This window comes from Kogia breviceps, chromosome 20 (assembly GCF_026419965.1).
Source record: "Kogia breviceps isolate mKogBre1 chromosome 20, mKogBre1 haplotype 1, whole genome shotgun sequence".
Classification (NCBI taxonomy): domain Eukaryota; kingdom Metazoa; phylum Chordata; class Mammalia; order Artiodactyla; family Physeteridae; genus Kogia; species Kogia breviceps.
Window position 1 is genome coordinate 20661393 of NC_081329.1, and position 24367 is coordinate 20685759.

A 24367-nucleotide genomic window follows, 5' to 3' on the forward strand; every position below is an offset into this window, starting at 1 on the left:
TCCTCTATCTGCATTCTTTAGGGGAAGCTCAAAGTTTCTTCCTGAGTCTTTTGTTCCTTGATTACTTCCAACTCGAAATAATTTGCATGGCAAAAAGACATTTAGGGGTGGCAAACTTTGCTCCCAGCACTGTCAAACACATAAATTTATAAAATGCATAAATAAAAGTCTTGAAGTAATTACACCAAATGGCTCATTTTGGTTACCGAAAGTAAAAGAAAGTGGGGTGTAGGGCAGGGATATGGAGACGGAGGACCTTCCAGTTTTCCTTGTATGTATTTGTGTTCTTTGAAGTTTGGGGCAGTGAACATACTTATTCATATTCGTGTATTTTCATGTATTTATCATTAAATTTATTGGTGTATAATTTACCCATCTGAAGTGTAAAAGTCAGGTTTTGTTTGTTTGTTTGTTTAGTAAATTTACTAAATTTAAGAGTTGTACAGCCACCCAAAGTGGTGATGATGCAGCGTCAGCTTGGGAACACTATGATGGAGAGGCCTGGAACTCCAAGGTCAAGTTCTGGAGCTTTTCCACTGAACTTCCCCATGACAACTAGCGGGGAGCCAGTTGCCTCAGCTACTGCTCTGGTTAAGAATAGATTCCCTGCTTTCACGAGAGACTTGAGCACCATTTCCAGAAGGTCGTCAGGGCCCCCTCTTCTTCTGTCTGTGCTGTCAGCAGTGAGATCCCTGGAACTCCCATGGGTCCTTTGCTAATTCCTGCACAATGAGGTGCACACTTCTTCGACCCCTGGGTCCTTGGGCTGGACCAAATCCTTATGGAACAAATCATGAAATCCGCAATCTCTAGGGTAAGAGACGACTTTTCTCTAAAGGAAAAGTACGTGTTGGAGAAACTGTCCCTTTCACCTTGTTTTTAACTTGTCCGTCCAGTCTCTCTCTTCCAGGAAAAGAAGAGGCCCATCCAACTGGTCAGAACTCAGGACACCCACTGGACTACACTTTCCCCATTGGGTAAGGTCCCTTCACCTCAAGATTAGCACATTCATCTTATTCTTTCTCCTGCTACAAAGTCTGCACCTTCCCCTCTTCACCTGCAGCTAGGAAGCTAACTTAGTGTGGGGCTTGCTCTGTAGACAGAGCTCTTTTGTGTTCATGGGGTGAGAAGGTCTAAGCTTGTCCAACTCAGCTCTTATCTAAGACCCACTGTTGGCAGGTAGCAGATGTGTGCCCACGTGACAGATGTTACTTGCTTCTAACATCCTTGGATGAAAATCCCAGTCTAAACCTCCCCAGCCCTGTAGCTCTATGTGTCTCCAGAGATCCAGGGAAAAGAATCTCAGCAGGGGCTTGTGGGGATGCGTCTGTCTTACCCAGAGATCCTGGGTAAGACCTTTGTCTGCCTGTCCCAGCCTGGCCGCCAGACACAGCGTTTCAGTAGCTCCGTCCACTGGTCGTGGAGGATCCGCAACAATTCTAACTGTTCATATCGTGCGCTCAGTTGGTCCCCGTGCCCCTGCGCAGCAGGAAAGACACCTCAGCTGGACTTGAACAGACTTGACGCAAGCGCTAATGGAGAGAGGCGCGGGAGCTGGAATCGGTGGTGACTTCAAAAACCCCTGCCTTTATTTCCTCCTCAGAATGTGCTTTTTCAGCTTTCTACTTTCCAGCATTTTTTTTTTTTTTTTAAACCTAAGGTTAGGTTTATCTTGTGATGCTTTCTGGATCACATGGGGCCAATATAGCATAAGCAGACAGTATGCATAGTGGTTAAAAGCTGTGTTTTGGTCCTTGGACGAGACCTTGGATGACCAATGTCTCTGGATTAGGGGTGAAATTTGCATTTTCAGGTTTCCTAGGTAACTCTTTATTGGTATGGTGGCTTGAAAAATGGCTACTTTGAATTTTTGACATTCCTTCCATCCAGAGGCAGGATTTGGCTTGCCTCCCCTCGAACCTGAGCAGGCTTGAAACTGCTACAACTGATATAGTCGAGAGGAAGTGATGCTCTGTGACTTCTGAAACCAGACCCAGAAGGGGGTGGAGCGTCCCCCTTGCTGGCTGGAATCTCTCGCTGGAGTTCTCATCCGTCTTGTATGGACTCTGACTGCTCTGCTGGAGAGGGTGCGTGTAGGCGCTCAAAGCGACAGTCACAAGTGAATTGTGAGTCTGCGAGTCCACAGCCAGATCAACTGCCGGTCATGTGAATGAGCCATCTGGATGGCCAGCCTGGCTGAACCCCCAGATGACAGCAGCCCGGCCGACAGTGGCCGCAGGAGAGACCCCAGTGAGAACCACCCAGCGGAGCCTTTCTCAGCTTTCTAATCTCCAAATTCCTGAGCAAAGGAAAATGGCTGTTGGTTTACACAGCTAAGTTCTTGGGTAAGTTGCTACAGTAATAGTGATGTGATCAGAATAATTATGGGCTGCGGGTTGTTATAACGGCAGGGGATTGAAGGGAAGGGAGATGCTAGAGGTCAAGCCTGTATCAGGCAGTCCTGAAACCAGCTGTAAGTCAGAATCTCTTGGTGGGAGTTTGTGCAGTCTGACTCAATGTCTTAGAGGAGCCCAAGAATCTCTATTTTTAAAATAGTCTCCTATAAAAAAATTTAAAACTATTTTTATCACGGTAGTGCTAGATGCCCAGTACAAAAGGACATAAATCTTACCCCCCAACCTCGAGACTGACTCTTTTTTTTTTTTTTTCTTAATTTTCCTGCATATTTGTTTCTTCAGGTGAAATCAGGATCATTTTGCCATGTTCCTCCCAAATCCTGTTGGTGTTTTGACTGAGATGATATTAAATGCATAGGTTAATTTATGGAGAAATAAAATATTTTCAATACTGAGTCTTTTCATCCAAGAACGCAGTATGTCTTTCAGCTTTTTTCAGATGTTCTTCTATGTCCGTTGCTAGTGCTTTACCATGTCCATCAGCTAGGTCTTGCCTATCTCTGGTAAAGTTTACTGTAGGCAGTTTATCTTTAAGCTGATATTGTAAATGGGATCTACTACTTCTATTTTACTTTTAATTGATATTTTCAAATAGGAAAGCTATTGATTCTTTCATGTTAATTTTGCAGTCAACCACTAGCTGAATTCTCTCATTTCTGATAGTTTTTCAGTTGATTCCCTGGTGTTTATCAGATACATATCATCCGCAGATAATTTGGCCTCACACTTTACAAACTGTATACTTCATTTCTTTCCCTTGCTAATTGCATTGGCCAGTGCTTCTAAAGTAATGTTACATAACAATGACACAGTGGACATACATGTTTACTAACATGATTTTGGTTTACAATTTGGGAAATTTGTACCAATGGAATCTGATAGAAGCAATGCCCAGATCAGCATTGGGGAACCACGGACATATCATCTTCATCCGTTTATTTCTTCTGTCTGGAAGCATATTGCTATTTCCATGCTACAGAATGAGGGAACCTGAGGTCCATAAAATTTCCCAAGATTCCGTGAGCCAGGCTGGACCCCCTCGTTATTGATGGGGAAGGGTGTAGTAACTCCTTGTATATAGTCTTTGGTTATATAGCCCTAGTCACTTGTGCTTTAGGCTGTTTAAGATTGACTTCTCCCACCTGGGAACCATTCTTATCACTCCGTCCTGTGCTTGGCACAAAGGAGACTCTCAGATGAAGGACATCTGTCTCTTATCCTTCACGTCTTCCTGTCTCTCTGACCAGAGAAATCAGGTGCCGCCAGCCGCGGCGGGTCCTCAAAGTGCAGCAACAATCGACGAGAGGGGGTAGGGAACTGAACGCACCAAGGTATGGGATCAGAAGGGCACAGACAACTGACGGTTGCAAGGCAAGTTTAATAACAAAGCATAGCCATATATATACACCCCTAAAGCAGGGAATTTGCTTAGTCACGCCTTATCGGCATCAGCTGGTTGATTGGCTTCTCGGCTTAATCACGCCTTATCGGCATCAGCTGGTTGATTGGCTTCTCGGCTTCTCCCTCAAAGGCACCAAGTTCCCCTCCAGGGTTGCTTTTCCTAGCTTTAGGGAACAACCAGGGACTCCCAGTAACTGAGCAGGTCCCTGGAGCGATCTGGCCAAAGGCCATCTACTTTTTTACATTCATACCATAAAGTCCAGGATGCATACCAAGGAGAGTACAATCGGGCCCTGAGGCTTATGAGGGTCTTAACGGCGCCTTCCTCAGAGGGCAATGCTCGCCACATTCCCCCCTCTTTTATTTTTTAAAGCTTGATAATGCAATTTCAACCCATACACCTCCTGACGAAGAGCAGCGAGACGGCCAACAATAAAGCGTAATAAACAAGGTAATGCAATTAACATCAACAATACACATGACCCCACGGTAATCAATCCTGTGAGTCCATTTTGAAACCAATGCATTGGGTTTAACCATTGAAGTTGATCCAAGAGTCCTTCAATTAATTGTTGGGGCCCGTCTTCTTGTAGATGAGCTTCTTGAATTGCTTGTTATTTCCGAATTAAGTTTTTGTATGTCCATACTAATGTGTCCATCAGTCCATACACTTAAAAGTGCATTTTTACTTTGTTCCAATCCCAGTCAGTTTCATTATAAGCGTGTCGAGTCACACAAATCCAAGTATATTTAGCATGGCAAATCAAACGCATTTTCAATTTTAAAGCCATAATTTGGTCTCCTAAACCTATGAGAGCATTTTTTAACTCATCAACCTCAGTTTTTAGTTGAGTATCAATATGACTTTGTCATGCTAATGCACTACTGGTATTTTTAGACAACTGATTAACATAATGTGCTTGTTGTACAGTTTTACTTAATGCTAAACCGGCGGTAGCGGCTGTGGCTGTTAAAGCGGCTAAGGCTAATATGCTACCTATTAATATTCCAGTGAATCGTTTAGGTCTTTTTAAAGCTTCAGATAATTCTAGCCAAGCTTGCATGCTAGTACTATGATACCATGGTTCAGAAATATTTACAGGCAGCATTACATAGGAAGGTTGTTTTAACATCATAACAGAAAAAGTTCCTTTCATAGGCAGAATGCAAGTACTAAAAATACAATTCTGACAAGTTATATTATATCCTAAGGAACCAGAAGTAAACTCAACCTGTAAATCTCCTATTAGCAAGGCATATGAGGGTGTAACACGAGTAATAACCGGTTGATAAGAATAAGACAATGCAAACTTCCCAAAATCCCAATGCTTATAAAAAACCAAACTACTATTAGTAACAGAAACTGAAGAAATTAAAATGGTACCATTATTATAATTTAAGGTGCACCAGACTTGAGAATTCAAAAATCAGATTGGGGAAAATCAGAAGGAACAAAGGAGGGAAACTTCAAACTTGTAACAATTTTAACTACCTTTAAACTATGGCCGGCCAGTAAAGTCCCTTGTCCTCCTACATATACTTCAACACAAAAATCATTTTTTCTAGAACAGCAAGAAGATGTAAAGTTTTCTCAGCTTGGTAGGTTAATATATACAGGTCTACGAACAAAAAACACACTGCTTGGGCAAATTTTTCTTCAAAAGGTTCTATGAACTGATAAAGTTTTTCACCAACGGATATGGCTTCTGTATACTGTCGGACATGATACAGGATGACTGCTTGATTGTAATACAACATACTGTTTTCAAGATCATCTAGTCCATCCATTTCTTCAACAGCCGAGTGCACCTGATTCTTCAACTGGTTAAGTGTCTGTCTTAAACTATCTGCTGTTATCTGGTTACTTTTGAAAAACTCAGCTACTGCCGTATTCAAAATTATTTTATAATCGTCTTTGTTTACATCTTGTAGGCAGGCAAGATGTCGCAGACAGACACCATAATTTCCAGCTGTGAAAGCCTGGAAAGCACTGGTGGACACTCCTACTCTTGATCAGTGATTTCAGGCCGCTTCTTGGATACTTTTTGTCCCATATTTTTTTACTTCTGACTATTGCCCCGAGTTACTATCAACTTTACTATGTAGCCACACGTTCACTCTTCACCCCGGGGATTCACCTACCGAGATTCCGATGTCCCTCCGGTCAAGTCCCTGTTCAGGCGCCACTTGCCGCCAGCCACGGCGGGTCCTCAAAGTGCAGCAACAATCGACGAGAGGGGGTAGGGAACTGAACGCACCAAGGTATGGGATCAGAAGGACACAGACAACTGACGGTTGCAAGGGAAGCTTAATAACAAAGCGTAGCCGTATATATACCCCTAAAGCAGGGAATTTGCTTAGTCTCGCGTTATCGGCATCAGCTGGTTGATTGGCTTCTCGGCTTAGTCTCGCGTTATCGGCATCAGCTGGTTGATTGGCTTCTCGGCTTCTCCCTCAAAGGCACCGATTTCCCCCCCAGGGTTGCTTTTCCTAGCTTTAGGGAACAACCAGGGACTCCCAGTAACTGAGCAGGTCCCTGGAGCGATCTGGCCAAAGGCCATCTCCTTTTTTACGTTCATACCATAAAGTCCAGGGTGCATACCAAGGAGAGTACAATCGGGCCCTGAGGCTTAGGAGGGTCTTAGTGGCGCCTTCCTCAGAGGGCAATGCTCGCCACAATCAGGTTCTTGAGATTCCTATCTGCCTTCTCCTGTCACCTTCCTTGAGTGGTGTTAGGGAGCTCACAGACCTGACCAGCCTTTCTCCACGGAAGATGGTACGCAGTACACAAGATTATCCAATGACCCAGATCTTCCAAGTCATGATAGCAGCGCAGTTTTTCAGGAAAGGATAAACCAAGCCAGAGGTGGTTGAAAATGTATTTATTTTTCTTCAAATGATCTTTTTTTCAAGCAATAAATAAAAACTGACATGTTGACTTTTCTAAAAAACAAAACCAGACAAAAACATCCCCTAGACTATATACATCCTACAGAAATACAAGCATATCAAATGTAGAAATGACATCACTCTGAAAGATGGGGCTATTTACAGAAGTTACAAGTATTGCATTGCTCTGTCTTGAAGAAGCCTCTTTCTCCTATGACTCATAAACTCTAAGGAAGGGCAGCGTCCTCTTCAAAGAGGTGGCACTCTCCATCCTTCTCGATAGACAGGGACACTTTCAGGGAAGAAGAGCAACATCCAGACACTGTATTCGGTTTCCTAACAACGCTCCGCAGATCAGCTGGCTTTCAAGGGGCCTGAGAGGGTGCCTCGTTCAGGAGGTCACGTGGCCCCCGAGCTCCTGACAGAAACCATCTTGTCCCTCAGCAGAGCTGAGGGGACTGGCCAGGAGACCACGCTGAACTAGTGACAAACCCCTGGCTGCGGTTTCTGCCAGACAAGCCAGCGCTGTTATCGAGACGCAGCCTCCAAGAGCACCTTGCCATCCAGAGTAGCTTCCCAAACTTGGTTACACGCGCAAAGCACTTGAGGAGCTTTGAAACCTCCTGATGCCCGGGTCCCTCCTCCAGAAACCCTGCTGTACTTGGTCTGGGATCGCCTGCTAGCAGGGTTTCCAAACTCCCCAGCTGAGGCTGACGGGCAGCCAGGGCGACCCACCACTTTACCAACTGAAGGCTTGGCGGCCCCTCCAATCTCACAGCCCCTCCCCCTCACGTTTCAATCGCCCGTCCCACAGCCCATCTTCCCGCGGATTCTTCACTTTTTCTCATGGCTTCCCTACCGTTTGCATAACTCTCTGGAATCGGGATGGATGGGTACCTGAGGAAAATGGTCTCAGGAGGCCAAGACTGAGGCTGGGGACTCCCGGCCACCGGCTCACAGGCGCCTTCAGCCGAGTGCTGCTGGGGGAAGCTCCACAAACACACTTGGGTCACACAGAGACGCTGGGAGGGAGCCGGCAGCATTCTCCAGTCTCTACGGAAGATCCAGAGTGCCTACTGCCTTTGTCAACAGCACAGTTGATCTTCGGTGTAAGTGGCAATGCTGTCCAGCCATGACACATACTTTGCATTCACCAGAAATCACTCCATGGGAGAGACACCTGTTGAAACCCCCTGGCCATTTGGACAGACCCTGCGGTGCTGTCTTTATTACACCTATTCCAAGTCATCAAAGAGGCTTCTGATGGGGGAATAGTGACCCCAAATCCCTGTTTCCAATCAAGCCAATTTCTTGTTTGATTTCTAAGAGTTTTGGGGCTGCTATTGAGTACAAAGAAAATGGCTTTATAAATAGTGGTTTGACGCTGTGACAGAAGACTTGAATTGGAAAGCAGGGAAAAGACCTGTCTGGGGTGGGTCCTGGGCTCCGAACATGTGGTTGGGATCCAGTCTGGGAAAGCAGGATACACAAGTTTTGGCCAATGTACACTCATTCTGTAAAAAGCTACTTTCCCTCCTCTCTCAAGCAGTCCCTCCTGCGGGCCTATCTGCTTGTGGGAACCCACACTTTTTCAGACAGGGCTTGGGAAAGGCAGGACAAATGATGCCAACACAGGTTCATGTTTATGGAAGGAAATGTAAGGAAACTGGTCCGGTCTGGGATGTGGGGATGAGAAGCATTCCAACACTATTCCAACCTTGAGGCTTGAAGTTATTTATGGGTGAGCAAGAATGTGCATCACTTAGATCCTCAGAGGGCTAAAAAGAACCCAAAAAACAAAACCAAAAAGCATGCTCTCGCTTCTAGACAAGTTTGGAATTACCTCTAACCTGGCACTGGGTAACAACACTGTTCCACGATACTACAAATTAAATAACACGTGGTTTGTTCCGTCCTCCCTTCCCCCAAGCCCAACCCGCCTCCTTCTTTCTCCAAAAGCCATTCCTCCATCTGGAAAGGCCCCTGAAAATGGCAGTATCCCAAGAAAGAATTCTAAGATGGCACTCAAGCGCCCTGGATGCGTGTCACAGAAGACAAGCAGCCAGCTCCCCCGCAGAGCCTGCCCAACTCCTCACTCAGTCTCTCTTGCTGTCCTAGACTTCCACGGGACCTGAAATGGGGTGTCCACTCCCTTCTTTTTATTCACCTATTCACTTAAAAAAATATTCACCGACACCACGAATTTTAAGAACGCAAGAATTTGTTGGTGTACTTCATTCCAAGCAAACCCCCTAAAATTAAAAACTCTGATTTATGCAAAAGAGAAAAAAGATGGTGCTTCCACTTCCAAAAGGATCCATTTCGTGTCTCTCTCTCTTAGCTGGGTTCCCCAATGGCCTTGCCAAATGATTCACTGCAGGAAAAGCTGAATTGCGCCCAATTCTTTTTAGGAGCACCTTATATGATATGGCATTTATCACAGATGGTATACAAGTTCTCAGGTCTATGAGAAAAATGCTTCCACCGCCAAACTGAGTTATTGATTACCAGAAATGGCTGTATTGTTGTGGTTTCAAATCGCTTCAATGGCCCAATGTGCCCAAGAACCAAGTGCGCTCTGCGCTCCGTATTCGCGGATGCAGTATGCGCGGATGCAAGAATCAGCGGATTTACGCATCCACGGATTTGGGTATCCGCGACGGAGGGAAGGGGTGCTGGAACCAATCCCCAGCGGATACCGAGGGAGGCTGTAATGAAAAAGTAGTCCCTTCCTTTCTTCCTCCTCCCACCCCACCCTGCCCCCTTCTCTGCGGTAACAAACGCAAGCTGGTCATCATGCTAACTTGTACACACCACTTACTCCCTAACTGCTTTGACGTCTGCATGCTGTTGTGCCCTGCTGATCCACATTAACATAAATATATTCTAGATTCACCATCACTAGACTCTTTGTACTTACATACTCTGAGGAAATTCTTAATAAATACTTTTATTTATTGTTACGCATAATTATTCACCTATTGGTGGTGACTTAGAAAGAAAAACCATGTCCTAAAAGATTTCTTTAAAAAAAAAAAAATCCTGTAACTACAACAAAAGGACCGAGCACACAGAACCAGGCACTTCTGGCAAACTTGTTTTTATCTTATCCCTTTTCCCTCCCCTCCCTCCCTTCCCCTCCCCCTCAATAAAACTGCGTGGGCACCTTTGCCAGGATCTGTGGGTTTCCTAACTTCAAGCCTTACTGCTGAAAAAAATGAGGTAAGAAATTCCTATCTGAAAAGTAAAACTGACGCACAAACCAAAACCCAGGTCTTCCCTGCCTGCCGAGGAAGACATTATTGCTCTAAGTTGGAGTGTTGTGTTTGTTTGCGTTAAATGTGTATTCGAAGTCCTTATTGCCATTCTAGCTGGCCCCCCCGGTTGGCCAAAGAGAGATGGATGCAAGGAGCTCTGTCGCCCCCTGCGGGCCAGTCCCGACCTGCTGCCCGCACAGGGATCCACCCAACCCGGGCTGAGAGCCGACGTGTGTAGGGGAGGGAGGATCCGAGAGGCTCTAACAGCTGGGGGAGGTGGTGATGGGGCTGTGCAGATAGGGCAGGCTGCTGGGCGCCGGGTGGCCCCCGACGGAGACCGGGAAGCTGAAGACGAACTGCGACGTAGGGGTGGGAGTGGCCTTGCCCCGCTCGCGCAGCGGCCCCGACGGGCTGGCGGCCTCCACCGCGCAGGACGTGGCCAGCACCTGCGACTCGAACTGCAGCAGCTGCCCCATGAAGCTGAAGTTGGGCGAGATGATGCTCCGCCGCTGCTTCACGAACTCGAAGGCCTCCTCGAGCCTCACGCGCTTCTTCATCATCAGATAGGCCAGGCAGATGGTGGCCGAGCGCGAGATGCCGGCCTGGCAGTGCACCAGCACGCGCCCGCGGCAGTCCTTCACCGCATCTGGGGCAGAGAGCGGCGCGCCGTTAGCGGCGCCCAGGTCCCCATCCTTCCCGGAAGGCGGCTGCAGGCGGCCTCAACCGGGACGAGGGTGCGGGGAGGACTGGAGAAGAGGGGGCCCTGCGGCTGAACCCCTGAAGGAACAGCGCCTCCCAGGCTGAGGCCACGCAGGGAGGAAACCCACGGGGGAGGGCCTCCAGAGTTCCACCCCCGCTAGGGTATTTCGGAGAATTAAGCAAACAAATGTACTACGCTTAGGAAATACGCCAGCTGAAGCTGGTGCAATCCCGGCGCACATTGCGGCGGGGTTTTCATTTGCAGGAGCAAGAACAATGAGCCAATTCTCCCTTTGTCTCCCTTACCATCCCCCGAGGCTTATGCTCGTGGCACCTGGGGACGTCCAAGGAAAAGGTTCTTGGCTCTGTAAGCTAACGGCACCTGCTGTTTGCATAAGTCCGTCATCCTATCCAGGGCCTGCACAACACCCCACGGGCAAGCCTTCCTACTGAGGAAGAGGGGAAACAGGCACCCCCCCCCCCGGATATGGCCCTTCCTAAGCCCCTCCTTCCACACACCAGTTACACGTGGTTCTTCTCCCCCGCCATCCTCCCTCCGCCAGACTTGGGCCCAGCACCCTGGCCTGGGAGGACCCAGCACCCTGGCCAGAGCCAGCCTACCGATGTACTCGATGGCCTCCATGAACCAGGAGCTGATGTCGGCCTTGTGGTTGTCCTCCACCGGGATGCACTTGTACTGATAGTGTCCTTCGAAGTGGTTCGGGCAGTCAGAGGAGACATTCAACAAGGCTGTGATCCCCAGGGCGTCCAGCATGTCTCGCCGGGCTGCGTGATAGGCGCTGCCGAGGTAGAGGAAGGGAAGGATCTCCACGGGACCCCCCTGCACCAGAAAGGGAAAACAAAGTGCCCCCCACCCACCGGCAAAGTCATTAAGTGAAAGGCAACTGGGCAGGGGGCTGGGACGTGTGGGGCGCGGAGAGGGAAGCCAGTCTCAGGTGGGCTTTCACGGGCCCTGGGGACACTGCCCGTGGACCCAGTCCCTCCAGGTTTCCCGTGTGCCGCTCGGGCCCCAGGAGGGAGCGATGGGCTCTGGCCGCTCTGCTCTGCTCTGCTCTGGGCCCCACCCGCTGGTTCAGGCAGACCACTTCCCCCGTGACAAATGAAGCTGGCTGTACCCCACTGTTTGTGACGTGAAGAGCTTACACCCGCCACCACTGAGCTACGCGGCTTAGGCACTTATTTGGTTGGATACACCTTCACTTGGCAGATGAAAAGCAGACGCCATGTCAACCTCACACACAAGAGGCATCCTGGCAAAACGAGGTAACGCTGGCTTCACCAATGACACTTTTCTGAGTCAGATCAACACAAGTGATCTCGGATTTGGGGAGCAGAGTTGCTGGACCCCATAAATTCACTCCATTTCCATCTAAAGGAAAGGGCTGGAAGGGGTGGGCTTGTAAGAAATGTAGTGGCATAAGCTGGTTTTCTTGGGAGAAGGGTTGGTTGATCATTTATGTCCATTTAGCATTTACAATTAACTTGTATGGGGGGCGGACAGCCGAACTGTTTTAAATCGGGGCTGGGGTTTTGGCTTCCTACAGAGCAGCCCACGTGCTTCTGGCCTCCTTCCTTGCTTGTCTGCACATAACTCTAGAGGCTAAGTCAGGGACGTACGTGTTGATATTCTTTTCTTAGGTGAGGGTAATAAGAGAGGCAAAGGGAAGACTTCCAGGGAGTAGCGGATTCCACCTAACATCACACCCCGATACTCAACACATTCTCCACAAATTGAGGCACTGCGTCCAAAGCCTTTGACAAGCAGTCCTCTTCGCACCTGGTCGTGCAGTGGGGTGCCGCAGGAGCTGCAGCCCAGGTCCAAGGACTCGGCCGTGCTTGGGGGCACAGCAGGTGGAATGGCTGCCAGGGCCTTGGTTTTGGAACAGAATTCCGGGTACTCGGAGGAAAACCTCTCATAGCCACCTGTAAAGGAGAAAGATATTCAGGTTAGTGGGGTCACTGAGCCAGCAGGAAACCACAAAGAGCTTGAATCCTACCTGATGAAGGAGAGCTGCTGGGAAGCTGGGGCTGGCTGTACCTACATTTGCCACTGGGTGGCGCTGTGGGCCCAGAGATAATGGCTATGGAGACCTTTCTCCCTGAGATGCGGAGGCTACATTCGGCCGCCAAGACTGCATCCTGAAAGCTATGAAAGCTTTAGGGACAAGACTTCGGATTGGGATGCAGATACACAAAGGAGGGTGTGCAGGGGAGATGAAGAAGAGTTAATTTCTTTACAGTGATGACAAAGAAAGAGGGAATAGCCACTGGGGGTTTCCAAGGCTGCACTAAGGCAGCCTTCAGCTGGCCCCTGGGCCCTACAGAAATGTCTGTCATTCCCCAACTCCAGCCCTTCTTTTAGAGAGGTTCTCCAATGTGGGAGAGAATAAAAAACTATTACCCTGGCACCGGCCCTTCTGGATCTCAGCAACAGAACAGATGCCAATCGCACGGCCCCGTGAACAGCTGTTCCATGGACATGGGGCCAAAATAAGAGCAAACGGGCTTAAATCTAAATAAATCCCTCTTGCTACATACAGGTTTGGGGCAAGGGAGGATTTCCTGACCTGAGAGTTGCTAAGCCCTGGAATGGTTCTCTGTGGGGTCGTCTTCCGGGGAAGGGAGGTCGTTTAAGTAAGAAGAGATAAACGGCCAACTTCTCTGGAATAGCGTCAGTGCCATTCAGGAAAGGGCCAGCTGGGCGGACGTGGGCAGAGGTGCGGGCAGAGATGCAGGCAGGGAAACATACCAAGAAGAGAGACATTCCGCCTGTATCTCTGATTTTCTTGTGATCTCTGGGACTTCCCTTTGCAGGACACTTACCATCTATTGTCAAGGTTTGGCCCTGCTTGTATTTTTATTTTTGCAGTTTCTGTCGGACCAAAAGTGGATTATAAATGAATTCAGTAGGGTCTGCGGGTTCTGGAACAACCACTCAACTGATGGTCACGTAGGCAGCTAGCCCGTTACGTCTTTATGACTAAGTGATAGGTTGGGTGCCACTGTTCCCGACCACCGCTGTGCAAAGCAATTTTCCAACATGTGACGGTTAGTCAATTCCTTGCCCTGAATCCCAACCCTAGAAACTTCCTCTTTGGAGAGGAAAGAAAATTATGTTCCCCACATCATTAAGGCTTCCAGAAACAGGGCAGACACTTTTTCCTCTCTGACTGGAGGCCTCCTACTTACCCCACTCCCTCCCTCAGGCTATAAATGGATATTTCTCTGGTCCCAGGCCCTGGCTCCTGCTGAGTCATAATGACCAGCCTCCCGGGAGGGAAAACCTGCTAGAGGGGCCCGTACTGCCCGCTTCAGATGTGCTGGTGGCCTCAGTGGACTTCTCGTCACAGGGGCGGCCTCCCTCCCATTATCACCCCTGTCTGTCCCCTTTCCCTATAAAGCTGTAAACACTGCTCCGGATGCTGTGTGCAGGAAGAAGAGCCAGCAAGTGCCTTTAGCTGAAGTCCCTGGGATGGGCCCCTGGGATGGGCAACTTCGGGAGATACTGCCCTTTGGCGAAAGCGGAAGGAGAAATGGGTCACTCAACAAACGGAGGTTGATCATCTATATGAAAAGCCATCACTTGTTATTCTAGAGACTTCTACAGGATTTGAAATGTTTTAAGTAAGATGATCCATGTCTTTAGTACATACTTTGAGCTAGTAAAATACGTTTTTCTCAAAGAGATGCAAGGCATGAGAGGTGCCCTCCAAAAGCTCATCACCTAGACAGGCAGGCCGACAGTCACAGGAGGGCCAGGGCCCGGCTCCAAGGTCCCAGAGGAAGAGCAGCCCTGAGGGAGCAGGAGCCAAGGAACCTCAGAGTGGTGGAAAGAATGTTCTCACTGCTGAGAAGGTACAGGACAGGGCACCAGACTCAAGTTCTCAAAGAGCCTCGCCTCTGCAGTCAGACTCACAGGTCTGGGTTGGATGCCAGCCCGGTGAATCATCGGCTGTGCAGCCTGGGGCCGTCACTGAACCTCTCTGAGCCTCTTCCTCATTTGTAAAATGTGATGAAGCTTCCAGGCCAGGAGTCTCCTGTGAGGACTGACTGGAACAGCCAGTGCTCTGGACCGGGCCTCGGGGAGAAGCTCAATGAAGGTTTTCTTTCTTGGTACCTACAGGTGACTTCAGTTTTACTAGCAACTTCTCAGACCCTGGACAGCTTTCTCCTCCTGGGCTTTACTTATTTTTTCCAGTAGGCATCTCGAGAGCTGGTAGTTAAGACAGCAGAAGAACAGGTACTGGGCACTTCCTGCCCAGTCAGGGACATCTGCTACACCCCAGGGTCAACCATCAATCGATCCGGGGCAGGGAGGGCCCAGCAGAACCCTCTGAGGGCTCCGAGCCTGCGGCTGACCCTGGGGGTGTGGTGTGCAGGGGGTGGTGCAGGCGGCCCAGAGGCCAGACCCGGCCTGAGGCAGTCTGTCTGTCGTCACCCCCAGGCTGCTCACAACAGGACAGAGAGACAGCAACAGTCGGGAAAAGGCACCATTACAACAAAGTGGAGAAACGATTACTGAAAAGTCTGTTCCCTCTGGGGCGTTTTCAAAGACCAGGCAGAAAGGAACTGAGTGAAGAAGCAGGTTTGTTCAAGGGACAGGAACAAGGTGAGGGCTGCGTCCCTCGGTGGCAGCAGTGGAAAGGTTTTCCCTCCTGAGCCATTGCTAGCTTTGGGCGCGGTCTCTGGCCGGTAGTTACAAGGAGCGTGCAAAGATCTCCTTCTGGGGCTGAGGTGCTGCCCTCAGGGCAGGCCCTCGGATGAGCTGAATGTGCCCTGGTGGGCCTGGAGCTCGCAGGCGAGGCAGTGCAGACACAGGAGTGCAGGTCTGGGACCGTTGAGTCCACACCCCACGAGGCCACACAACAGGAAGCCACCTCCAGGTATCCCATGTGTGTTAATAAAAATGATAGACCCTCTTAAAAGGAGGTGTTCGCACACAGGTATCCAACCAGTAGCCCTAGGGGAAGGCGTGACAAGCCTCAGTTTTACAGAAGAGGAAACGAGGTGCAGGGCAGCCCCCAGGGAAGGGGCCTGAAAGCCACTTTGAACCTGGCCGTCGGAAGCCCACCCTGCTGCTCTCCCACCGCTGCCTCCCTGGTGGGCCTTCTCTGGGGGGCTTGCCTGCTGGTCTCATCACGCGAAGGAAGAGTTTTCACGCAGAAACAGAAAGGATGTGAACAGAGCACTGCTGACACGTCAGCAAACTGCTTCTTTCCGGTGCTTTTCCAGGTAGTCACGGAGGAGTCGTGACCAGCGTTTTTCTATTTAATGAAATAGAATAGAAGCTACTTGAATGCACTGCATTTACAGAGGGTGTAATTTCATGGCACTGTGCTTTCAGAGTGATGGTCCCCGTCCCAGGGACTTCAGCTAAAGGCACTTGCCGGCTCTTCCCACCCCCCCCCCCCCACCGCCTTTACTCCGGCCCGAGTGTGGCATTAGCTCCATCAGTGTAGGGCTACAGACACCTGGCCAGGCGATGAGCTACTGGAGGGTACCACTCACGTCTTACATCTCTTGGAAAACAATGTATTTTAAGAGCTCAAATTACGTAACAAGCACACGGATCATTTCACTGAAAAAAATTTTCAAATCGTCTCGAAGTATATAGAGTAGCCCTATACTGGGTCGTGGCAGAAATGAAACTGAATTTCTTAGGGTGGGTGGGATTGAAGAAGACTGCTCCCAGCCCTCTCTCCTCCGTGCCTCCCTTCCCAGCCCACATCTGTGCAGGTACCAGAGCCTCGGCCGTTTCAGTAAGAGCTAGATTTAGATCTCCACGTTTTAGCCAAAACTCACGAGAGGGAAAGCTCATTGCCGCTGTAGACCCAGAGGGGAGCGCTCTACCCCGTGACCCCTGCAGATGTGCAGGGTGGACAAAGCAGACAGATGTGGACGCGTCCCAGCTCCGACTGTGGAAGCCCAGCTAACACATTCCCTCTGAAGTCCTGTTTTCCACCCTCAAAATGTAAGGCAATTCCAGACGACATCATCTCTAAGTTCCAACGTTCTGTGATCCTGAATGTCCACAAACTACTTATCTGCAAGCTACAGACTGACAGCAGGTGCCTCAAGACCTATATTTCCATCTTCTGAACACATTTTCACAGCACAAACGGCAGTGAATTCCCACCTGGTTTTCTCCTACGTTCTATTGCATGTAATTCTGTAACAGACGTGCTGACTAATTTTGACCTGTTTTCCTCATGTTCTTATTTAATAATATACCTTCTAGTCTTAAAGCTCTCATTTTCTCAACTTCATTTTAAAATTTGAGAGTCTTGGGGGGCGCAGGGGGAAAAAAGACTATAACTTTCCCCTTGATTCCCCTGAGGAATAACTACATCTACAGCTCCATTCTGTGTCCTTTTCACCTTCTCACACAGAAACTTTATCTTTGAAAACTGGCTGGCCCCCTGCTCGTGCAGGGGTGGGAGAGGATGTGTGAGAAAGTCCCTGGGAAAGGGCAGGCTGGCGTAGTGTGACTCTTAATGGGGTCTGTGACGGGAAAGACTGTCTCTTGGTGGGGACGATGGTCACGGATCTTAATGTGGCTGCCAGTTTTTCCCCGTGGCCTCGCTCTCTTGGGACAGCTTATCAATACGAGGCAAATGTTGCCCAGCAGGCAAGTCTGGGGACATTCGAAGGTCCTTTGGCTTTGAGAACTTCCCTTGATGTGGGTGTTGACCTAGGAAGCACCCCTCTAAATGCTGAGCAGCATTTCCAGTGTACCTAAGTGGGCTTCTCACCTTGGGGCTCGGTGTCAAGACCTCGGTCCCGGGCCAGCTGGGCTGACACCTGATGCCACACACTCTGGGCTGGACCTTGTTTGCAGCCCCTCCCAGTCCTTCTGTGCTATTTGCTCCGTTCAGCAAGCTGCCTGCCTTCCGCTGAGAGTCTACATTTCTTCCTCTCAAACTTCCTCTTTGTTAGATGGGAACTGCCTCCCAGCAAGGAAACCAGCTATCTGGTTTCAGATGTTCTGAGCTTTTCAAGGAACTTCTTGGCTCTTTAAAAAGGCCACCCTTTCTCCTCTCAGAGTTCTCTGTGCAGCCCACCTTTCCTGTAAGCATCCAGGACAAGCCCAAGGGAGCTGTGATGGGCTTACCTGGTTGTCACTCTCAATTTACACCTACACCCTGTCTTTAGTTGCTTTGTTGGTTGGAAACGTCCAGTTCAAATGATGCAGAGTAGTGAGTTTGCTTCATTCCTTACAATTCTTTGTATTTATTTATTTATTTATTTATTTGGCGGTATGCGGGCCTCTCACTGTTGTGGCCTCTCCTGTCGCGGAGCACAGGCTCCGGACACGCAGGCTCAGCGGCCATGGCTCACGGGCCCAGCCGCTCCGCGGCACGTGGGATCCTCCCGGACCGGGGCACGAACCCGCGTCCCCTGCATCAGAAGGTGGACTCCCAACCACTGCGCCACCAGGGAAGCCCTCCTTTAAGGCCTTCGACTAGGGGTTAGGAATTACCTTTAAGGCCTACTTTTTTTTTTTTTTTTTTTTTTTTTTTTTTTGGTATTCTAACAATTCCTGGCTGTCATGGGCATTGTGTCCTGTTTGCAAGGAGAAAAGCCAGTCCTTGCCTTTGGGTGAAAGAGGTGTTCAACCTTAGCATCCCCCAGGACTCTGTTTGATGCCACTGACCTCCTGGAAAGGAGGATGGGCGGGGCAAATGGACACAGAGAAAGAAAAGACAGAAGACAGTCACCCGAACCCCACCCACGGCACTCATTACGGGCCTTAGTAGCTGTTTTCACAGGAAGCATAATGTCAGGTCTGTATGATCAGACCTGGGGACTATTGGGTAGGTGACTTCCAACCTGGAAGGAGAAGCTGGAGTATTTAGTTGATCTTCCCAGTTTCTCAAAACAGCTCCAGGACAGCTTTTAAATCAGAACTTGAATAAGAACTGACAGAGGTCATAGGCTGAGATGAATTTTAGATAGAAGGAAAAGTAAGATAATGTTTTTATACCTGACATCTTCTGCATAACAGACTGATTTATTTGGAGAATATGGGAGGTAAAGGAAGACTGCCCTTAGGGTAAGAAAATGCTCTTTTTGTCTTTCTCTATTGACCCAGGGCGGATAGGGTGGGAGCGGTTGTCTAAAACACTATTCGAAGGATCTATGAGAAGCGAGAAGGGGATTTCAAAGGAGATGTGTACTGTAATAAAATCTGAAAAGCTAAACTTTCTCAACTGTCCCTAAAAATGTCTTACAGGGTTTTAAATAAAATGAGCTTAAAAAAAAAAGGTTTATCGCAATGGGAAGCTTTTACTAGCCAAAAGACCAGAAAATGTAATGATTTGGGTTACTGCTTTTAGCAAACCTTGGGTAATATTAGGAAATGTAAAGGCCAGATAGTACTTCATTGATAGTAAGTAAAGTTTACTCTAAACTATGAGTTCTTGCCTGTGGTGTTAGTTATTAACTGCCTGCAATGAGTGACCAACTTTCTTCCCTTCAAAGTGGCAGAAATAGGAAAATCGGCCTTTAAAAATGCAATTAATTGGTAGAATTAGATAGCCTGTGGCCAGGAAGGGTAACAGAACTTCTGAAAATGCCGAGCTGTTTTTACTCTCCCTCCAGGACGGCAGACACCAACAATCAGTCTTCCACTGGCCTAATGTCTGACCGCTTTTATTCCACACCCACCACTGCACATGAAATGAGACGCCCAGGAAGACCCATTGGCTGCAAGATAAAGGAACAACTCCGGTGGGGAAAAAATTACCCAACCCCTAATCAATTAAGGCATTTACTAAAGATAATCTAAAGGGCTTGTCTCCCAGTTTCCCTTTAGTTCCCGCCCACGAGCCCACATTTCCTGCCGGTCTACTTCTCCAAGGAACGGGAGTGCAGGAGGCAAGGCTGTCCTCCCCCCCAGGCACGTTCCCGCGTCGCTGGGGGAGCAGACCACGCCCATTTCCTTCTGCCTTCACTAGGGATGCCTTTTCAGTAGAAGGCAAGGAGAAGAAAGAGGACCTGTGTGGAGTCCGAGTCCGCCTCTGCTTAGCACATAAATGAAAATAAGCCAAGTTGAATAGAATAGGACCCAGTTAACCTCAGAGATGTTCTACCACCACTGCAGAACAAGCTGGAAGGAGCCCCCCCCCTCCCCGCGCCCAAACTCTTGTGAATTTTAGGCGGCTGCTTCCAAAGGCAGGCTCCCTTTGCTTAGAAAAACCCAGCTGAACCTCTCCTGGCTCCTCCCGGGGGGCCTGTTCCCGGAGAGAGAGGAGTTTGGTCCAGGCCTAGACACTTTCTGGCTCAGAGGATGCGGACTTGGAGAGGCAGCGGGCCGTCCTCCCTGCCTGCACCAGGTCAGACAACAGGAGGCAGTGCAGGCCTCGGGAGGAAACAGCCCTTAAAACACGCCTTTTCCGTGGGCCAGGCACCTCGCCAACCGCCAGGGCACCGTCGTTTTACCCGGAGGCTGCCCGTCCAACGCAGCCTTCACATTAGCATCTGCCTTGCGCCGGGCGGCCGGTCCGCAGGGCGGCTCTCGGTACACGTCTGGCTCCGGGCTCTCCCGGTGGGATTCGGGGGAACCTGGGAGGTGCCGCGAGCCCGAGGGGGAAGCCTTAAAAATCTGTCTCTCTCCCCCGGAGCGGGGCCTAAGTGTCTGAGCGCCCGGAAACCCTAGGGCGGTCCTCTCCGGATTTCTTCCAGGAAGAAAAACAAAACAGAACGAACCCAGACCCCACGTGCGTCTGCCCTACCTCGAGAAGGGTCCTGGGTTCAGGGGCCGCTCAGACAGGCGCGCGATCGGGCTCCAAATCAGGAGCGATCGAGGCCAGCGCGGCACGGAGAACACCCCGGCCAGCCCCTGCCACTCGAAGGGACTTTGGTCCCAGAGACATTTCTCTCCTCGTGCCCACGAGCGCCGGCACAACGACACCACACAAGGGGGTGCAGGAGGCGTGCGTCAACAGCCCGGACCCCAGCCCGGCGCTCTACCCGGCCCGGGGCCGCGTGGCTCCTGGCACAGCTCGGCGCCAGGGCAGGCGGGGGCCCCGGGCCCCTTGCGCCCAGCTCGCCGGGCTTAGCGGTCCTTCCGGTGCAAGGCCCTTCCTGGCACTTTCTCTTAAAGCGCTGGGAGGAGAAGGGAGGAGCGTTTGGTTCAATCTGAGGTGCCAAAGGCCGCCCTCGTAGAGAAAGAAAAATCAGCAAAATCGCCTTAGGAGTTCAACTAAAGGTCAACAGCAGCATTTCCCCAGCAGCTGACAGGTCAAATGGCCAGGAAACAACTGCCGAGAACAAAGTCCCCCGCTGTTCACGGGGACAAGCCTGGCCCGCCGGCACTGGGCAGTGTTGTGCTTTTTGGCAGGGGCGGCGGGGAGAGGTTTCCGCCGCGCCTCCCGCCCCATCTCCCTTCCTCTCCGGTGAGCGGGTCTGGAGAGCACAGGGCAGGAGGAAGGGGGGCCAGGGGCGCCGACAGGGAAAGGGGCGGCTCTTTGATGGCCCGGGTCCGAAACGCCTCTCGGCTTTGGAGGCCAAGCCCCGCCGCGGGCGAAGGAACTCGCGGAATTCGGCGCGGGTGGAAGGGGCGCCGCGCGGCAGGGACTCCAAGCACCCCGCCAGCTCCCCGCCGCCCGACACGCCCGGCAGGTGCGGTCGGCGCCCCCGTCCCTCCAGGTACTTGGGTAGCCCTCGGCCCTTTCCGAGTTTCCGACTTGCACATTTGACAAGACCTCCCCTCCCCAAGAGTTTCGCACTTAAGCGCGCGCCGCCATCTGAGAGTCGAGTCTGAACAAAAGGTCGCACTTGTCGCAGTTTAAGAGACCCCGTCCCGCCTTGCGTTTCCCCCAATACTCGGACCTCCCGCCTCCCGCTCCGGAGCCTGGGGATAGCCCGAGGCGGGAGGGGTTGACGACCCTCCAGGTGGAGCTCGGAGCTGGGCGGCAGGGTAGGAAGGTACAGATCGCTCCACATCAGGCCCGTAAGCCGATCCTCGTTTTTTCATTTACGAAGGCTGGTTCCCAGCCGGACCCGCAGGGCCCATCCCATCCCCGCGCTCAACCCTCCATCACCCCCTGCTCTGGGTCGGACTCGGGGCGGGGCCCGGACACGCCAAACCAACAGGCCTAACCTGTCTCCCACCTCCCTCACCGTGGCACTTGGGAGCACTTCCCTGGACTCGAAGGTGGGCAACGCAGCTGAGTCGCTTCGCCCGCAAGTCCAGACCGTTAGTGGCCGTAAACAATCGCAGAATCGCCAGGAAGGGTCCGGAATTTCAGGTGACGGAACCCTCACCGTCTCTGAGGACCTCGGGGCTCGCGCTTGCACACAAACGCACAGAATCCTTGCACACCACGCGCACACACCAGTACGCACAAAGGAGTGCGCGGGGGGGAATCCCGCAGCCACGAGTCCCTCCGGGCACCACTAATCCTGACCACTAAGGCTCAGGCAGCGGAGCCCCGCCGCATCGACCCTCCAGCTCGCGCCCGGCGCCGGCGTTTACCTTTGAGCAGGCAGATGTCGGTGCGCTCGGCGTTGCGTCGCAGCGCCTGCACCACCAGTGACACGGTGCTGTCCTCGCGGAGGCTCTCGGCGCGCGGGCTGCGCTCGTCGTACACGATGACGGCTGAGTAGAGGCCGGAGCGCAGGCGGGCGCGGACCTCCTCCTCCGCGGGAAGGATCTGCTCCAGGCTCACCGAGCCCTTGGCCCGCCGCCGCACGATGGTGTTGCAGCGCACGTTGACCGAGCCTCGGATGTAGCCGGCGCTGTGCGCCAGGAACGGTCGGCAGTCCAGCAGCAGGCACTTGCCGCCGCTCAGCAGCCCCAGGGCGCCGTGGCTGCCGCTGCTGCCCGCGCCGCCACCGTTCTCGTCCCGGTTCATCAGCCTTTTGAGCACGCTGCAGTCCATCTCCCGCAGCTCCTCCACCGTCACCATGGTGGCCAGGAACCGCGGCTGCTGGGCACGAGAGGAGGCGAAGGACGCCCGGGCCGGCTGGGCTGCAGGAAGGGGCGAGCGGGGGCTACGGGAGGGCGCGGGCAGAAGTGGCCGCAAACTTGGCCCTGAGGGGCTCCCACAGCCGAACCTGTTCTGCCCGGTCCCCTTCCTCCCGCAGCCTCGCAGTTACATAGCAGTCCGAGCGGCCTCGGGCGCCAGGCAGCACCGTGCCAAGGTGGAGGTGGCGGTGGAGGGGAGTGTGTTTACGGGAGAGGACCAAGGGCTTCTTTCCGTTGTCGCCTCTATTGTATTTTGCCCGTTGTGCTGCTCCGGCCGCCGTTCCCCACGAACTGCCGGAGCTCCGCGGTCTGCCCCAGCCAGAGTTTCCTCTGCTCGGCTTATAGATTTATTAATGCTCCTCTGCTCTCCCCCGGGAGGGGGCAGATTCATTACTACCTCGCGAGGCCCCGCCTCTTTCCATTCTAGGTCGCGAGCCCTGCTCCGCCCCCCGCGCTCGCTCCCCGCCCCCTCGCGACTCCCCTAGCCCGGCCGGTTCCACCCGCTCCGCCCGCCCGGGCGCGTGAATGGAGTACCGGCTGCTCGCGCCCAGTCACGGGGACGCGACGTCACAAAGAGCGGAGTAAACAGGGCGCGCGGCTCTCGCCGCCAGGCCCATTCATAAAACCGAGACCTAGAGGATGAGGGAGGAGGCCTCCGACCCGCGGGCGAGAGCCGCAGCGCCCGGACTTCGTGAATGGAGCTTGGCGGCGCCTCTCCCCGGCCTCCGCGGCCCGCGTCCGGCCCGACCCGAGTCGCCGTGCAGCCATCGCACCCCGCCGTGGTGGTGGCGGCGGCGACGGGCGGAAAACAAAGTCTCCAGCCGAGAAGCCGGCCTAGCGGAGGCCTGGGCTCGGTTTCGAGGTTTCATCCCTCTTCACCTCCGTGCTTCCCCCTTGCCAGCCTCGCAGGTGTCCCCCACGTACCAAGTGGACTGGGGAACCCTGCACCGCAGCCCAGCCGGCCCGGCGCGGCCCTCCTCGCCCCAGGCTTACGGAGTGCGTTCGGCCCGCCAGCCGTTTTTCCTCTTGCGATTCCTCAGCCATGAGCTTCTGCCTTAGCCTGATCGATTTTCATCTTAAACCGTTAAATCAGCTTTATAGCTTCCCGAGGAACGTGGGCAAACCCCAACCCAGACGATGAAAGAGAAAACCCTCCCGCCCCGAAGCCCAGTTAATAGGAGTGAGGTGTGGAGTCTGCTGCTTTACGACCCGGAGGGAGGCATTAATTGAATCCGGAATGTTGTTCCCAAGAAGGAAGGCGGGAGTGCCACTCCCTTCCACACGCTTCCTAAAGAGGTTTAACCCTGATGCGGGAAAAAATACCCGACGTTTTCGGCTTTTGGCAAAGTCCTCACCCCATCTTGTACTCGTGTGAATTGTCTTCTCAGGAACTGACAATTAGGGTCCACATTTGGTGCGAAACTAACCCAGGGAAATTGACGCGTAAAGGATTTAATACGCTCCAGGGCCGATTCAGGTTTCTTCGCCTTGCTCTTTCCAGGTCAATTCGCATTTTTCCCGCCCCCGTTTTTACTTATGCATTTCGTTTCCCAGAGGCCGCTTTTGGCAGGGGGTGTGTGCGCGCCGCGGTGGGGACACGACAGAAGCCACAAAGTATTCGCCCATGTTGCCAAGTCTTGTTAGTGAGAATTAACCAGCGAGCGGGGAATTACAGGACTCGCTCCGGGCCTTGGTGGCAGCGGGGTCGAGGA

The 24367-nt window shown here is 51.8% G+C and overlaps 1 protein-coding gene across 1 annotated transcript; it reads right to left on the reverse strand.

Moving 5' to 3' along the window:
* Nucleotides 1–6685: 6685 nt before the first annotated feature.
* Nucleotides 6686–23027, reverse strand: DUSP4 (dual specificity phosphatase 4). Its single transcript, XM_059049385.2, has 4 exons — nt 22164–23027; nt 12462–12607; nt 11285–11504; nt 6686–10610 (listed from the first exon to the last, which is right to left on the reverse strand). Exons 1-4 carry the CDS (start codon nt 22594–22596, stop codon nt 10225–10227), a joined length of 1185 nt encoding a protein of 394 aa, XP_058905368.1. The 5' UTR covers nt 22597–23027; the 3' UTR covers nt 6686–10224.
* Between the last annotated feature and the right edge of the window lie 1340 nt (nt 23028–24367).

Excerpts from the sequence above, each read along its gene's own strand:
- DUSP4 (XM_059049385.2), bottom strand. The coding sequence starts at position 22,596 with ATGGTGACGGTGGAGGAGCTGCGGGAGATGGACTGCAGCGTGCTCAAA. Across the intron at positions 12,608-22,163 it reads CGACATCTGCCTGCTCAAAG|GTGGCTATGAGAGGTTTTCC; the intron begins GTAAACGCCGGC and ends TCTCCTTTACAG. Across the intron at positions 10,611-11,284 it reads GGAGGCCATCGAGTACATCG|ATGCGGTGAAGGACTGCCGC; the intron begins GTAGGCTGGCTC and ends TCTCTGCCCCAG.